The 16,409-nt window shown below is 39.1% G+C and overlaps 1 protein-coding gene across 5 annotated transcripts in view; it reads left to right on the top strand.

Annotated features, from left to right (window-relative positions):
* The window catches only part of pde10a.L (phosphodiesterase 10A L homeolog), a 291,758-nt gene extending 275,723 nt beyond the window's left edge, over positions 1–16,035 (top strand). For all 5 annotated transcript variants that reach the window (XM_041562783.1, XM_041562784.1, XM_041562785.1 and 2 more), the window contains 4 exons: positions 1,510–1,621; positions 3,660–3,740; positions 4,898–4,986; positions 11,243–16,035. In XM_041562783.1, coding sequence (XP_041418717.1) covers positions 1,510–1,621; positions 3,660–3,740; positions 4,898–4,986; positions 11,243–11,360 — 400 coding nt within the window. In that variant the 3' untranslated portion in view covers positions 11,361–16,035. The remainder of the gene's footprint in view (positions 1–1,509; positions 1,622–3,659; positions 3,741–4,897; positions 4,987–11,242) is intronic.
* Positions 16,036–16,409: the final 374 nt, after the last annotated feature.

The raw sequence follows: 16,409 nt of genomic DNA, 5'->3' as shown, positions 1-16,409 counted from the left end.
GAACCCTGCCTGTGAGAGAGCGGAAGGGATCCGATGTTAGGGACAACCCCGACATTTTTTTCAATTACGTACTTTCCATCTTTTACTTTTTATTGTTTTCCCAAAATTGAAGTTTAAGTTTAATGTTAGTGTCTCAGTCTGGCAGCTGGATCCAGGAGCTTCTGAACCATTACAATTTGCTATAATTAGTTGATACAATTAGTTAAAAGATTTCTTAGCAGGATATGTGGAATATTAGCAACTATTGTATTAATTCAGCTTCCTCTGGATCAGCTAACAGATCAGTTTGGCTACTTTCACTTACACACAAATGTTGTGTTGATGGTTGAATGCAAGTTTTTCTCAACCTCATCTTCTGTTATATTGTATTACTTGGAGACTGCAGTAAAAAGGCAGATACTGTTTTTTGCAAGGGGGCCAAAATATATCTGCATTATACTTTCTATATATAAGATCTCCCATAAATGACTAACATATACCTTGTGTTTTATGTGAAAGTGACTAGTAAACATGCTTAAATGTTAAATAAACCAATCATTGGCCCGGATGTACAGTAATGTTAATGAACTAAACTTTTTCTATAATTTTGATAAGAGCTGTGAATATTATTTTCAAAATAGTCCAGGCTTCGTCCATGGCAAGTGGAAAATTACTTAGTACTTAACCATGCCATCTGTGGGCCCATCAGTTAGTAGCTCTTAAGTCAGATCATGCATAGGACAGATTTCATATTGTAGCGTATTTTTAGACAAAAATACACCCTGTGTGCCCTGGTGAACTATTATGCTTAGGATATGGGGCTGAATCAGCTGTTTCTCCTCCAGTGGAAAATCACAGGTGAAGAAACTGTTGATGTAACATTAGACTTAGCCTAGCCAAACAAGAAGATCACCTTCCGCCTATGTATACAATATCTTTGTGTAAATAATTCAAATTTTATTTTTCATGGTGAAGCACATTACAAATTGACATTTTGGTCCCACCTAGGTCTTTCAAGAAGGATGAAAAATAACATTTTAATTAATCACACAAAGAGAGTGCTGGTCCATCTAACAAGTATAAGTATTATATATATATATATATATATATATATATAACATATATATATATATATATATATATATATATATATATATATATATATATATATATATATATATATATATATATAACATATATATATATATAACATGGAGGAGCACTGGCCAAACAAAAACACAGCATGCCTGGGTGCAGGCTCCAACACATATTTATTATCGTGGACGAGTAGTCCACCAGCATAGACAATTGTGTAGGCTGGAGGCATTACTCAGGTTATCTATTAAAGAGGTATCTTGTACTGCATTAACCCAAGAGCCATTTTGCATGAAACTCTGCAATTTGTTCAACCAGTAATATATATATCAGCTATATGTCATGCATTGAGAAGCTAGGCAAATGTGTTGGGGGAATTTATTTAAATTTTAAGAGCGAAATAACCATGTCTGCATTTTTTAAATCATGTTACAGAGATCGCTTGATAGGTTTGATGATGACCGCTTGTGATCTTTGCTCTGTGACAAAGCTATGGCCAGTTACCAGGTTGATAGCTGATGATATATATGCAGAATTCTGGGATGAGGTATGTGTATGTCTTGGCTGCACAATGTTTTGGTACAGCACATTTTCATTGTTTTTTCTTAACCAGAATAATAATTAATAATTTTATAGTTAAAAAGAATATGAATAAAAAGAATAGGTTAAAGTTTAAATGTGTAGCAGGTGCTCATTCTGTACGGAATATCTAGGGGCAGATTTATTATGTGGTGTAAAAAAAACTGAAATAATTCGCCACACATCACAAGGCGTCACTGTTTAAAAAATGGTGTAATTGTTTTACGTGCCTTTTTTTTGGTAACTTCTGCCTGAACTAACTTACAAAGGTCTGAAGCAAAGTAAAATAATGGTGGCAAATCTGGCATTTGCAACACACCTTGATATATTTGCCCTTTATTTTACACCGTTTTTTACACTATTAATTTGGCTAATTTATTTTTACATAGCATAATAAATATTACCCCAATTGTAATATACTCAGGGAAACTAGATGCTATATCTCCAAGTTAAAGGGAAAACTTCACATTAAAATAAATACATTTAGTTACATGGTTTCTTCGAAGTATGCATAAGCTGACGATTCCTGACAAGGCAATGTCCTAACAGTAAAAACAGAGCTATTGTCTTTAGGAGGAGAAAGACCATAACCTGCCTATCGCTTCATTTGGCATGACCCACTTCCAAGGAAACGATGAGTTTTTAAGTACATTCTTAATTGTAGACCTGCCCAGAATGGAATGTTTTGTACATATATTGAGATCTAAATTCTTTATAACTTATACACTGTCACGGTCAGCACCCAACACCAGAACAAACACCAGGCACCCTGGTCTCGGCTTGTGCTTCACCAGTAGTGTGACCGCCTTTGGGCCTCGGGAGGAACCCTCAACTTACTTGGATGCCACCTGGACTTAAACCAGAGGTACAAGATGAGGGTTCTGGATAGGCAGAGGGGCACAACTGTAGATAGAGTCTTTAAGGCCAAAGGTCACGGTACAATCAGGAATAGGCAAATTAGTGGTCAGACAGGCAGGATCGAGGCACAAGGCTCAGGAACCGCCAGGAAACTAATCCTATCACGGGCAAAGAATAAAGTCTAATGGCCCTTTAAATACCCATAAGGCCTCGCGCCATTGCGCGCTGACGTCATGCGGCTTTAAAAAGAACAGAGGCGTGCCGCGCGCGCCCTTAACAGATCGGCGCATCAAGGGGAAGACCGGCGCGGCGGGCATCCCCGCCGGCCCGCTATTCCACCAGGGTAAATTACCATTACATACACTTAACATGCCTATCTTTATATTTCACTCCCGCAATGGTAGTCACATGTGACTCATTACTATACATAACCAAAACATAAAGCAATTCCCAGCATTAAAGCAAAAAATATACCCCCTCCCCCTTTTTGACATTCAGTTGGTCTGAAATTCCAGAAAAAAATATAAATGTTATTTTTACACACATAATACCTAATTCCACAGATTAAAAAAAAAACCATGATAATTTATGTTTGCAGTGACTTTGGACATAATCCCTAGAAAGATTGCAGATTAGCATTAAGATTTATTCACTAGATTTATGTGGGGAGTTGTATCTACTGTAGTAGGAGGGGGTGGCATTCACAGAACAGGGAAGCGAATTTGGAAATTCTAATCTGACTAAAAAAGTGGATATAATTGGGTGAAAACCTGACTTTAATAGACCTATATGAAAACTACTCTAGGTGTAAGCAGTGTATGGTTTCCTTTTCTTTCATTTTAAGGATAAAAAGTTTAAAATGTTTATATTCCAAGGTTCCTAGTCATTCTAATTTGAGCACATTTTTCAGAAGCTTAGTTATTGTGACTGGGCCACCTGTAGTTTGTCTGAGATGTGCCTAGTATATATAGTATCCTGCTACCTATTGTGAATAGTATATTTCATACTCTTTCTGGCCTGGAGATGTTTTCTGGTTGGCTGGTTTGGATTTTAGCAAAACATCTGCACAGCCTAGTTCATTACACTGCACAATATGAAATTTTTATATGTATTAATCCTTGTTTTGTTTTCTATTTTTTTTAATTTAGGGTGATGAAATGAAACGGCTTGGTATTTCACCCATTCCAATGATGGATAGAGATAAAAAAGATGAAATCCCTCAGGGCCAGGTATGTAGCCATAAAACTCTTTTTCTATTGCGTTTTTAACATGATTCCAATATAGCTGGTCCTATTATTTGTATCATTATCCTGCCAATGTTAGGAAAGCCTGTTCATGCATATCAAATAAGTGTCAGACAGGGTTCATGTGTGCACAACCAAGCCAAAAATTACATAATTTTTCATCCTGATGGAGCTGGAATGAAATTATTTGGGAATTAATTTTTCTTGACCAGTTGGATCTGATTTTAGTGTGGCTCTACTTATCTCCCATATAATATAATTTTGTTCTATGTTCTCTCACCTTTATTTTACTATTCTCTCCCCCCAAATCCCCATTTAGAAACATTTTTAAGTCCAGATTTGGTTACATTCTAAATTACTTGTGTTTTTTTCATGATGCACGCTTTGCGTGCTCTGTCCCATTTCTCTCTCCACTCAGTCCTTAATATTTAATCAGTTTTCTAACCATTTCAATAAAAACTATTGAAAGAAAAAATATTTAATCGGTTTTCTTTCTTTCCTCTTTCGCTTTCCCCTTTTTCCCCATTGACTTATTCCCTTCTTCTTTCCTATCTGTGGTCTACTGTATATTTCTCTCTTTTTTCCTCACCCCTTCCTAATCCCCATTCCTAGCGATCTTATTTATGCTCTCAACCTTTGTTCTTCCCCTTTTTTACTCACATGCCTATCCTGAAGTAAACCCCCTTTCCATTTTATTTCCACCTTTCTTCTTCATCCTTTTCTTCTGGTCTTCCTTATTTTACCCTTTTCACTTCTTTCTCCCAGTTGTCTTTCCATAGTTTCTCTTCTCTCCCTTTGCTATCTGCCATCTTTTGGCTCCCCTCTTTATAATATGCACATTTCTAACCTTGGTTTCCCCCAGCAGTTCATGCTTGGCTTCTTTTTCCTGCATTGCTCTATCATCACTGGTAGTACAAATACCAATATATGCTGACAGCTTATTGATCTGTGTATGGTGTCTGAAGGTCACCAAGAATCACTGAAACAGCATTCACATTTTCAGCTATACTAGACAAGAAGAGCACAAAGAAGAAACAAAATCTTTTGCTACTGCAGTATTTGACATAATGTAAACACATATGTGCCCATTCTACCATTTCCATGCCCTGTGCTTCATGTACATTTTGTTTTTTACTTTGCAGATGGGATTCTATAATGCTGTAGCTATTCCGTGTTATACAACTCTTTCAGAAATCTTTCCTTCAACACGGCCGCTTCTTCAGGCGTGCAAGTGAGTAATACACATTCGTAACAAAATAGCACCAGCTCCTCACATGCTGTGCCCATGTGAGCTGCAGAGAAAACGTTATCATGTCTCGATATAAGAAATTTTTGGATATAATCTGACTGAGGTAATGTTAGTCTATTTGAGACAGAGTTCCAGGAATATTGGGAAAAACAGCAGTTACTATGGCACAAGGAGTCCACTTTTTTCTTCCTATCAAGGCTATCCTCAACTCTCGTATGAAAGATTTTGTGAGCAGCTCAATAATTAAAAGAACAGTAGTTAAAATATATATATAATTTGACATTTTTTCATATGATTTATGGTACATTCCCTGGGGGTATTATGTGAGAAGCCCTCTTTACATATAGCCATCTGGGATACATTTATTTATTTGTGCTACTTTACTTTTCTCTTTGGGACGATATTTACACAGCAATTTTAATTGTTCTTAGTTGTCCTCCGCTCCAATCCTATGTTAACGGTACGGTAACTTTGTCACACAGAGTGTCAGGCTCTTTTGGAGACTTAAGTAGGAAGAGCAGTTAGAACTGCTGTTAGTGTACAGCTTGCTGGACTTGACTCGATGGAAGGAATGCAAGTTGCAGAAAGCGTGGTCGTAGAACAGGCAAAGGGTCGGTAGGCGGGCAGCAGTAAACGTAGTCAGGGACAGGCCGAGGTCAGAGGCAGGCAGAAGATATTCGTAACGATGATCAGGCAGAAGGTCGGTAGGCAGGCAGAAGAGAATCGAAGTCCAAAGTCAGGCCGAGGTCGGTAACAAGAAAAGCAAATCCAAGAGATAATCAGAGAACACGGTAACAAGTACTAGCAAGGGAAATCACCAAGCACTGTTTGCTCTTGCTGACGTCTTTTTACAGGGACAAGTTTGGCGCCAAAACGTAACGACGCAGCGTCAATGCGCCCGCGTCCATCGCGACGCGCGCCCGTGCAAAGACGCGCGCGCGTGCGGCAGACGCCGGAAATACTCAAGATCCTGAGCACCCCCGTGCCCGCGCACCAGCTGCAGCTACAGGTACCTTACATTGCCCCCCCCCTGAGGGGCGGCCTCAGGACGTCTTTAGCAGGTTTCTCAGGGTGACTCCTATGGAAAGCTGAAACCAACCTCGGAGCATGAACGTTTTCCACTGGTTCCCAGGAATTCTCTTCGTTAGGAAATCCTCTCCACTTGACAAGGTACTGTAATATCCTGCCTCGAAGCCTTGAATCAAGAATCTTCTCCACCTCAAATTCAGTCTCGCCTTGACAAGAAACCGCTGGAGGAGGAGGAGGAATACGACCAGGAAAAGTATTTGGTAAAACCCTCTTGAGTAGAGAAGAATGGAACACAGGATGAACCTTCAAAGCCTTTGGTAAATCAAGTTCAAACCAAACAGGATTAACAATTCTTTTAACATAAAAGGGTCCCAGAAACTTCGGAGCCAGTTTCTTGGAGGAGTTAGAAAGGCGTAGGTTCAAGGTAGATAGCCAAACTTTATCACCCACCTTGAATTCCGGATCCTCTCCTCGTCTTCGATCTGCGAAGATCTTAAAGTTTTGTTGGGCCTTGCTGATGTGTGTCTTCAGAGTCTCAGAGTTTTGCTTCAAAAACTTCAAGCGATCCTGCAGCGAAGGAAGAGTTATTTCAGGCAAGATATCTGGGAACATAATAGGATGGAATCCCACGTTAGAGAAAAACGGTGTTTGACCTGTGGAAGAATGTATAGAGTTGTTATAACAAAACTCAGCACAGGGAAGAAGTGAAAACCAATTGTCCTGAAGATATGAAGAAAAAGTGCGAATATATTGCTCAAGAGTCTGATTGGTTCTCTCGGTTTGACCATTAGTCTGTGGATGATAGGCAGAAGACCGGGATAATGAAATACCTAAAGCCTTACATAAAGCAGTCCAGAACCTTGAGGTAAATTGTGACCCTCGATCGGAGATAACTTCATTGGGCAGGCCATGTAGCCTCACAATCTCTTTAATAAACACCTCTGCGGTAACTGCTGCAGAAGGTAATCGAAGAAGCGGGATAAAGTGAGCCATCTTAGTAAGACGATCTACTACCACAAAGATAGTGTTATATTTGTCAGAAGGAGGAAGTTCCACAATAAAATCCATCGAAATAGAACTCCATGGTCTCTCAGGTAAAGGTAAGGGGCGAAGTAGCCCTACTGGTTTGTTACAAGATGGTTTAGACCTTGCACAGGATTCACATGAACGTACAAAAGAGACACACTCTTTTACTAAAGAAGGCCACCAAAAAAATCGTCTAGCCAAATCTAAAGATCTTCGAATCCCTGAATGTCCAGCCAAAGGATGTTCATGAATAAGCTTAAGAGCCTCTAAACGAAGACTAGGAGGAACGACCAACTTGTTGTTTCGTAAAAGAAGATTATCTTGAAGAGACAAGTCATTAATCCCAGGATAATCTGTTAGTGACTGAGGAAAATTTCTTAAACTTTCGATAAAAGAAGATTGCAAAAGTAAAAAATGTCCAGGCTGAAGAATCGTGTCAGGTACCAAATCATTCTTTTCTACAGGAAAAATTCTGGAAAGAGCATCCGCCTTCATATTCTTAGAACCTGGCTTGTATGTGATATGGAACTGAAAACGGGAGAAAAAGAGTGCCCATCTTGCTTGGCGAGGATTTAATCTTTTTGCTGTGCGTAAATATTCCAAATTTTTATGGTCAGTAAAAATGATCATCGGATGCAAAGCTCCCTCTAAAAGATGTCGCCATTCTTCTAAGGCTTCCTTAATGGCTAACAGTTCCCGATCTCCTACGTCATAATTTCTTTCAGTAGGAGACAACTTCTTAGAAAAGAAGGCTACTGGGTTTAAAATATCCTTAAGACCTGTGTGTTGGGAAAGAATTGCACCAATGGCCACCTCCGAGGCATCAACTTCAAGAATAAAAGGTTTGGATACATCAGCATGTACGAGAATAGGGGCAGAGACAAACAGCTTCTTTAAACATTCAAAAGCTTGTTGAGCAGCCGGAGACCAAAAAAATTTAATCTTATTGCTTGTAAGATCGGTGAGAGGTTTGATAATAGCAGAAAAACCTTTAATAAATCTTCTGTAAAAATTAGCAAATCCTACAAAGCGTTGAACACCCTTACGATCCACAGGAGGGGGCCAATTAACAACTGCCTCCACTTTTTTGGAATCCATCTTGAAACCTCGATTGGATACTAAAAAGCCCAAAAATTCAATGCTGGATTTCTCAAACTCACATTTGGAGGCCTTGGCATATAGTTGATGTTGTCTGAGGCGAAGTAACACTTCCTTTACATGAAGACAGTGTTCCTCCAAAGAATTAGAGAAAATTAGAATGTCATCAAGGTAAACAATGACGAACTGGTCCAACAGATCATGAAAGATGTCGTTGACAAAATGTTGAAAAGTGGCAGGAGCGTTGCAAAGACCAAAGGGCATAACGGTATATTCGAAGTGACCATAACGAGAACGGAAAGCAGTCTTCCACTCATCTCCCTCACGAATACGAACCAAATTATAGGCTCCTCTGAGATCAAACTTTGAAAAGATCTTAGCACGACAAAGTCTTTGAAAAAGATCAGGAATGAGGGGTAACGGGTAACGATTCTTGATAGTTACTTTATTGAGTTCACGGAAGTCGATACATGGTCTTAAAGAATGATCTTTCTTCTCGACAAAGAAGATGCCTGCTCCAGCTGGGGAAGTAGAATGTTGGATAAAACCTTTAGCAAGGTTTTCATTGATGTAATCCTTTAAGGTAGCCAGCTCAGGTTCAGATAAAGGATAAATTCTTCCGAAAGGGATGGCTGCACCGGGGAGTAAATCGATAGGACAATCATAACTTCTGTGAGGAGGAAGAGAGTCCGCCGCTTTCTTACTGAAGACATCTGAAAAATCATGATACACTTGAGGGACCAATTGAAGAGTCTCATCATCAACAGTGGTAAGGCCTAAAACTTGCGGGGACGGAAGACAATTTTCCCGGCAGTAGTTAGAATTAAAAACAAGTGTTCCAGACTGCCAATCAATACAGGGATTGTGACTTCTTAACCAAGGAATTCCAAGAATGACAGGGAAGAGAAGATTTTCCATCACATCAAATTTTAATAACTCAAAATGCCCCTGAACAGAAAAGGTCAAAATATGCGGGGTCTCCAAGGATACTGGTCCTGAAGCAACAAAATTTCCATCCGCCATCTTAACAGGAACGGGCTGGATCTTGGGAATGAGTGGAATTAAATGAAGACTTGCGAAAGCCTGATTAATAAAACAGCCACCGGCTCCAGAGTCCACCACGGCATCCACTTCAATTCTTCTTTGGTTCCACTGAAACGAGAGGTGAAGTAGAATATAAGATTGCAGTGATGGAATGCAAGGCAACTTGTAAGTTTGGGATGAAGGAACTTTACCATCAGGTCGTGTGGGACAATTCTTAAGCAAGTGTCCAGCCAGGCCACAGTACAAGCATAGATTTAGACGTCTACGTCAAAGTCTCTCTTCCACCGAAAGTGCCTTACGAACCATACCAAGTTGCATGGGTTCTGGGTCAGAAGAAGAAGAAACTGGGAAGACTGGAGGAGGAGCAGTAGGGAGCACCCAGTCCGGAGTAGGAGAGCTGACACCTCTTTCTTGGCGCCTCTCCCTGAGTCTCTGGTCAATTTGAACAGCGAGGGAAATCACTTCCTCCAGTGAAGAAGGCAGACCAACCCTTGCCAATTCATCCCTTAAGGTGTCTGACTGTCCCAAACGAAACTGATGACGAAGGGCTCTATCATTCCATAGGGTATCTGGAGCCCAACAACGAAACTCAGCCACATACTCCTCTACTGGACGACGGAGCTGACGAAGGTTTCGTAGGGCTGCCTCAGCTGTATCTACTTGGTGAGGGTCTTCATAGATCTTAGACAGGGCCTGAATGAAGGAATCCGTCGTAGCCAAGAGAGGACTGTTCTGCTCCAATAGACGATGAGCCCATGCCTGAGGCTGCCCTTGAAGCAGAGAAATCATCACCCCAACCCGAATCTGATCGGTAGCATGAGACTGAGGTTTTAATGTGAACAGGAGACGGCAACTATTAATAAAGGTTCTAAAAGTCCTGCGGTCTCCAGAAAACTTATCAGGCATAGCTACCTTGGGTTCATGGAAAGGAGAGGAAGAAGTTGCTCCTCCCGCGGCAGCTACCGATTGCCCAGAGGTGGAAGCGGTTGGAGGAATCGTAGACATCTGTAAATCTTGCAACTGCTCCTGCACCTGCAAATAATCTCCCCGGAGTTCTCTCACCACCTGGATGAGTGAAGCGATTTGTTGGGACAAGTCGACCAGGGTAGGCAGCTCTTCCGAATGCTCCATCTTGGCTTGGTGATTCTGTCAGGCTCTTTTGGAGACTTAAGTAGGAAGAGCAGTTAGAACTGCTGTTAGTGTACAGCTTGCTGGACTTGACTCGATGGAAGGAATGCAAGTTGCAGAAAGCGTGGTCGTAGAACAGGCAAAGGGTCGGTAGGCGGGCAGCAGTAAACGTAGTCAGGGACAGGCCGAGGTCAGAGGCAGGCAGAAGATATTCGTAACGATTGTCAGGCAGAAGGTCGGTAGGCAGGCAGAAGAGAATCGAAGTCCAAAGTCAGGCCGAGGTCGGTAACAAGAAAAGCAAATCCAAGAGATAATCAGAGAACACGGTAACAAGTACTAGCAAGGGAAATCACCAAGCACTGTTTGCTCTTGCTGACGTCTTTTTACAGGGACAAGTTTGGCGCCAAAACGTAACGACGCAGTGTCAATGCGCCCGCGTCCATCGCGACGCGCGCGCGTCCGAATGAACGGACGCGCGTGCGGCAGACGCCGGAAATACTCAAGATCCTGAGCACCCCCGTGCCCGCGCACCAGCTGCAGCTACAGGTACCTTACACAGAGTAAGCCCTGGGACAGCCAACCCACCACCACCATGAATACTTTTTTATTATTATTATTATTCATTTATTTAGCATAAACACGTTTAGCAGTAGAGTCTGTACATCATTCATATCAGTTCCTGCCCTGGTGTTGCTTACAATAGTCTAAATTATGTTGTTTGGTACTTTCAGATGGGTGTGAATGTGAATTTAACTTTGGGATGCGTATAAATGTCAGTAAGGAGACTTGAGTCAAGAAATTGAAGCAATAGCCACCTAAAAAAATAGTTTGGGTTAAAGTGACACACAAGCTGTATTTGGAATTGAATCATGCAGTAGTGTAACTTTTTGTGTGTGTTTTTTTTTATCTTCAGGGAGAACCTCAGTCAGTGGGAAAAGGTTTCTAGAGGAGAAGACACCACAGTCTGGATTCCTTCCCAGTCACTACCAACAGAGTCATCAGATTCACTTCCAGTTAAGATTGATGACTGAACAACAAGGACTACTCACAACTAAAGATTAACTTTATTTTCATAAGAAGCATATTTATTTTCCGCATAGACCAGGTTTCTCCTAATGGAAAAATAATTATGAGCAAGAAACACAAGTGAAATTGTATTCATCTGTTCTACATTTAAATCTTCAAATAGCTAGTTTTGAGAAGAGACATTCTATAAAGCTAAATGTATTTTTTTCCCCTGTATAATTAACTTCAAGGGTACTTTGAGCCTATGATATACTTTCTATTCCCTCCTTAGTGGTACTTTTTAAATTACGGTTGCCTTCTCGAATACTGTGGCATAATTCTGGAATTCTATTCTAAGAATGATGTTTGAGATAGAATTAGCAGTTCTTGCTGAACACACCATAAGTATATGATATTGGTTGTTTAATGTTTGTTTAAAGGTCAGCTAATGCTACATTAGTAACCTACATTTCACTTATGAAGGCATAAGGATCTGCTACAGCCCAGGCAACATTTATTCTATACCATGGAAATCCTTCTTATTTCTCTTCAAATTATTCCCATGTTTTTGTAGTTTTAAAGCCTTTAGATTTGTACCCACTGGAAAATATTCTGAGATATCAACTTTTTTACTTAAAAATGTGAATATTTATTTTGCAGATTCTTGCTAATTAATATATTAAGGGAAATCCTTGGGTGGAGTAGATTTTACACACTGCTCACTGCAGCTTTGAATGACTTATAAGTTGAATTTCAGAGACAAAATTATGCCTGTTTTTGGTTTAAGGGGGGGATGCACCTGTCACTTGCCAAAAGCTTTCTTTTTGTAATTCTACCCTCCAGAAGCCCAACATCTGACCAGGCCCTTTGGCTGATAAGAAATTTATAGATCAAGAAAAATGTTGAGTTTGAAGTTACCCTGCAGTAGCCCAGGTAGTGTCTGACAGACTGTAATATTTTTTTTTTGTTCTCTGCAAGGGAACTCACCCTACAGTTTGGAATCTTCTGCATTAAAGTATGAGATTTCCACTGACTGGTTTTTATAGAAAACAGCTCTTGATTTTCACTTTCAATGCTTCAAAATATAATTTCATGCTGTTTGGTAGAACACCCATGTCTAGAAGTAGATTGACTTAATATATCTTTATAACCAGAAATACAAAAAAAAGTAGACTTAGCAGACTTTAGTTTAAAGGAGAAGTTTACTTTTACAGTAACTTTTTGTATATTGAGCTTTTCTAAGCACAACTGTGCAGAAAAAAGTAAGTATTTAAAATTTATAAGAAATAAAAAATGAAGACCAGTTGCAGTGTATGTTTGAGATTAAAAAGATTTGAGAGGTAGAATTTTGACTAGAGAAAATAAAGTAAAGCAACTTCTACCCCATAATAAAGCACAATACCCTTTGTTACTTAGATGTGATACTTGCTCTTCTCAACAGTAAATGAGTAAACACTGGAGTCTGATAGATGTACCGATAGGCCCAGGGTAAAGTTGTCTTTTCCAGCCACTCTACACAATTATTACATCTTAAAGGAAAACTACACCCTATTTAAGAGTAAACCTTTTCTTCCATGTAGCTGAGCTCAAATGGTAAAGCAATAGCACAGTTCATGTACAAAAAGCATTCCTTCTATTCATACATTAGAGCTTTGGCTTCATGGAGGATTGTTGTGGTTGAGGCACAACATAAGAACAGCACAAACAAGTGGCATTACTGGCTGTACTGTAATATTATATTCAGTGGAGATAAGTTGAGGCAAGCATTTAGGAAGATCCCACACCTCTCCAGCAAAGCAAGTAACACCCTCTTCTTTTTTTTTTGTTTAAAATGGTTTGTGTTTTGGAAACCTAATCATATTAATTTAAATAGAATTGTATTTATTTTATGTCTATATATTTATGACAATCCTGATCTCGCACACTATTTTTGGTTATGGGCATTAAACATACTTACCCTTCAATGGCTCACCAAATGTTCCTTCTATAAAAACTAAATCCAGGGTAGCAGGTAGAGTCAGTAAAGTAGCTTCTTTCATAGGTATTATAAGCATCTAAAATAATAAAGCAACCATTTGTAACCATGGAAGTATCCTTTAGAGGGCTTCTAAACATGTACTGTATGATAGTGTTTGCGTTTTGTTTTTTTCTTTTTAAATCTTGCAAGGTCTTCTTGGCTCTGTGCATATATATGTAAAATAAGGCACCTGTCTTTCTTATACTTAAAGAACACCACTACCAAAAAGTAAGTGCATAAAAGTAATTAGAATATAATGTTGTGTTGCCCTGCACTGGTACAATGTGTGTGTTTGCTTCAGAAACATTAATATCGTTTATATAAACCAAGCTGCTCTGTAGCTATGGGTGTATCTATTCAAATTGAAATAGGACTAAATGGAACAGGTTACATAGCAGATAACAGATAAGCCCAGTAGAATACAATGGGGAAAGTAAAATACAATCTACAATTTAACCTGTGCCTTTTCTACTGTTTCAGACAGAATGGCTGTCCCCCTGGCTACATAGCATCTTAATTATATAAACTATAGTAGTCTACTTGAAACAACCGCACAACTTTTACAAGTGCAGGGCAATGATACATTATATTTTAATTACTTTAAAACACTTTTGAATCAATATAATACACTAGCTCACTTGTAAAGTTATCATACCATCCTTTTGTGACTGCTCCCATTTACTTTATATATTAATTCCATATTGGAATACTTATAGCTTTTGCACTGACTAAGGTACTGCATTCAAATCCAAGGGGAAACTGCAAGAAATTAAGACTTTGATATAAAACGCTATTATAAGTACCGTACATTTATTAAAGTTAATGTTTGGGCAGGTATACAGCATCTAACCAAAAGTCCAGACACATTAGTGGCTATGTATAAATGTTCCCATTAAATTTTTCAAATGATTGCACATAATTTATTAAACTACCGGCAACCAAAGGACAGGCTTTTTTTTTATTTGGGGCATTAGCAATTTAATGGATCTATAAAGGGTATTTAGATGTTCAGCTTGGTTTGGCATATCCTATCAATTTTTATGTTTGACATTATTTATTATAGAACCAAATAATATAAATGCACTTCATTGCATTGTCACAGCCACTTTATATGACCTTGTGCTGCAATGAGAAAATTGCTCTAAAAGCAATTTTTTTATATAGATGCATGCATTCCATACAGTCCCAATAAGTCATACCCAGAATATCACTCTCGCTGGTATTGCACTCCCCTTTCCTTTGTGGCTACTACTAGTATTGTCTGTTAGAAGTAAAATGATCAGACATATACAGATGGTCTGACCCGGGCCTATGTGTGTCCCACCCCCCAGTCAGTTCTCTAAACCAATGGACGGCAGCTTTTCCCCTCTTTGCTACCCACCAGACCTGATCTTCTCTACTCAACTTATACTGCATGCATTTCTCAGCCAATGAACTGTACAGCTCGCTCCCCCCTCACTACCCACCCTACCTGCTCTGCCCCTCTCCTCACACTGCTGTCAGTGTTTGCGATCACCTGTAGAGGCAGCAAAGCCTCATCAATGTCTGCCTTCCATCCCACAATTTTTTTTGTTCATTGTTGTTATCCTTTATAGCTTAGATCCCTTTCATTATCTCACGGTAGCAAAGATTTTGACCTTCATTGTGTTACCTTCTGACTTTTTATATCCCAGTCTGTAGCTCTGTTTTGACAAACCTAGCACAGAAATGGTGTACAGTACCCTCATAGCACTTATATAATGTATATTAATCCCTCTACCCAATGGTTTTAGAGCAAATGCATGGGTGTATGTATAATCATGATGAGAATGAACTTAAATTGGAGATAAGTAATTAACCTATAAGGCAAATGTAATTTATTCCAAATTGCCCTGAAAATTACTATTTGATTGTGGATGTTTGTTTTCATTCATTCAAAAAACATAAATTACTAATATACTGCATTCAGTAAAATTTAGAATGCAATGTTCCTTCACTCTAAAAGCTATGGCCTTAAAGTAAATGAGGTCTTGGTCACAGCAGGAATGGCCCTCACATGCATATAAAGGGTTAAGCCAATTTTATTTTGCCACAAATTGGCTTGTAATGAAATTACAAAGTTGCAAGGGGATTACCCTGCCTTTACCAGTCTGAGGCTCAGTAAAATTGGCTAAATAACTTCAATTAATGGAAGTGCCATACCTAGTGTTAATTAAGTGGCAAATGGTGACATCCGATAGACTGTCTTGAAATAGAGAAGGAATATAAAGCAGAAACATTCTTTGGCCATTTTATTTTTATGCATTTGTTGCTTATTCTCTTCGTGTTGCATTCTGGTGCAAGAAAAATACTGAGAAAAACTGCATTTCTATGTTAGATTCCAATAAACAGAATTTACTGTAGGACCTTGTAGCTCAGTCTGCAGTATGAAGCCCCAGTCCAAAATATCATTGCATCTGTGTTTCAAACACATGTCACAAAACAGCATTAAGAAAATGTATGACCTTGCAGGGTACTTATAAGGATAAACATATAAAGAAGGTCATCTCTTAACAATAATGTGTTTTTTCATAGGGATCTAAGGCATTCTTCACTGATTATATAATGGTTAAAAACAAATTACAGGTATAGGATCTCCTATCCGGAAACTAGTTATACAGAAAGTTCTGAATTACATGAGGGCCATCTCCTATAGTCCATTTTAAAGGGATACTGTCATCGGAAAACATGTTTTTTTGAAAACACACCATTTAATAGTGCTACTCCAGCAGAATTCTGCATTGAAATCCATTTCTCAAAAGAGCAAACAGATTTTTTTATATTCACTTTTGAAATCTGACATGGGGCTAGACATTTTGTCAATTTCCCAGCTGCCCCTGGTCATGTGACTTGTGCCTGCACTTTAGGAGAGAAATGCTTTCTGGCAGGCTGCTGTTTTTCCTTCTCAATGTAACTGAATGTGTCTCAGTGGGACATGGGTTTTTACTATTGAGTGCTGTTCTGAGATCTACCAGGCAACTGTTATCTTGTGTTAGGGAGCTGTTATCTGGTTACCTTCCCATTGTTCTTTTGCTTGGCT

The sequence above is a fragment of the Xenopus laevis genome, chromosome 5L (genome assembly GCF_017654675.1).
Source record: "Xenopus laevis strain J_2021 chromosome 5L, Xenopus_laevis_v10.1, whole genome shotgun sequence".
NCBI classification, from domain to species: Eukaryota; Metazoa; Chordata; class Amphibia; order Anura; family Pipidae; genus Xenopus; species Xenopus laevis.
This window is presented reverse-complemented; position numbering and strand designations above follow the sequence as displayed.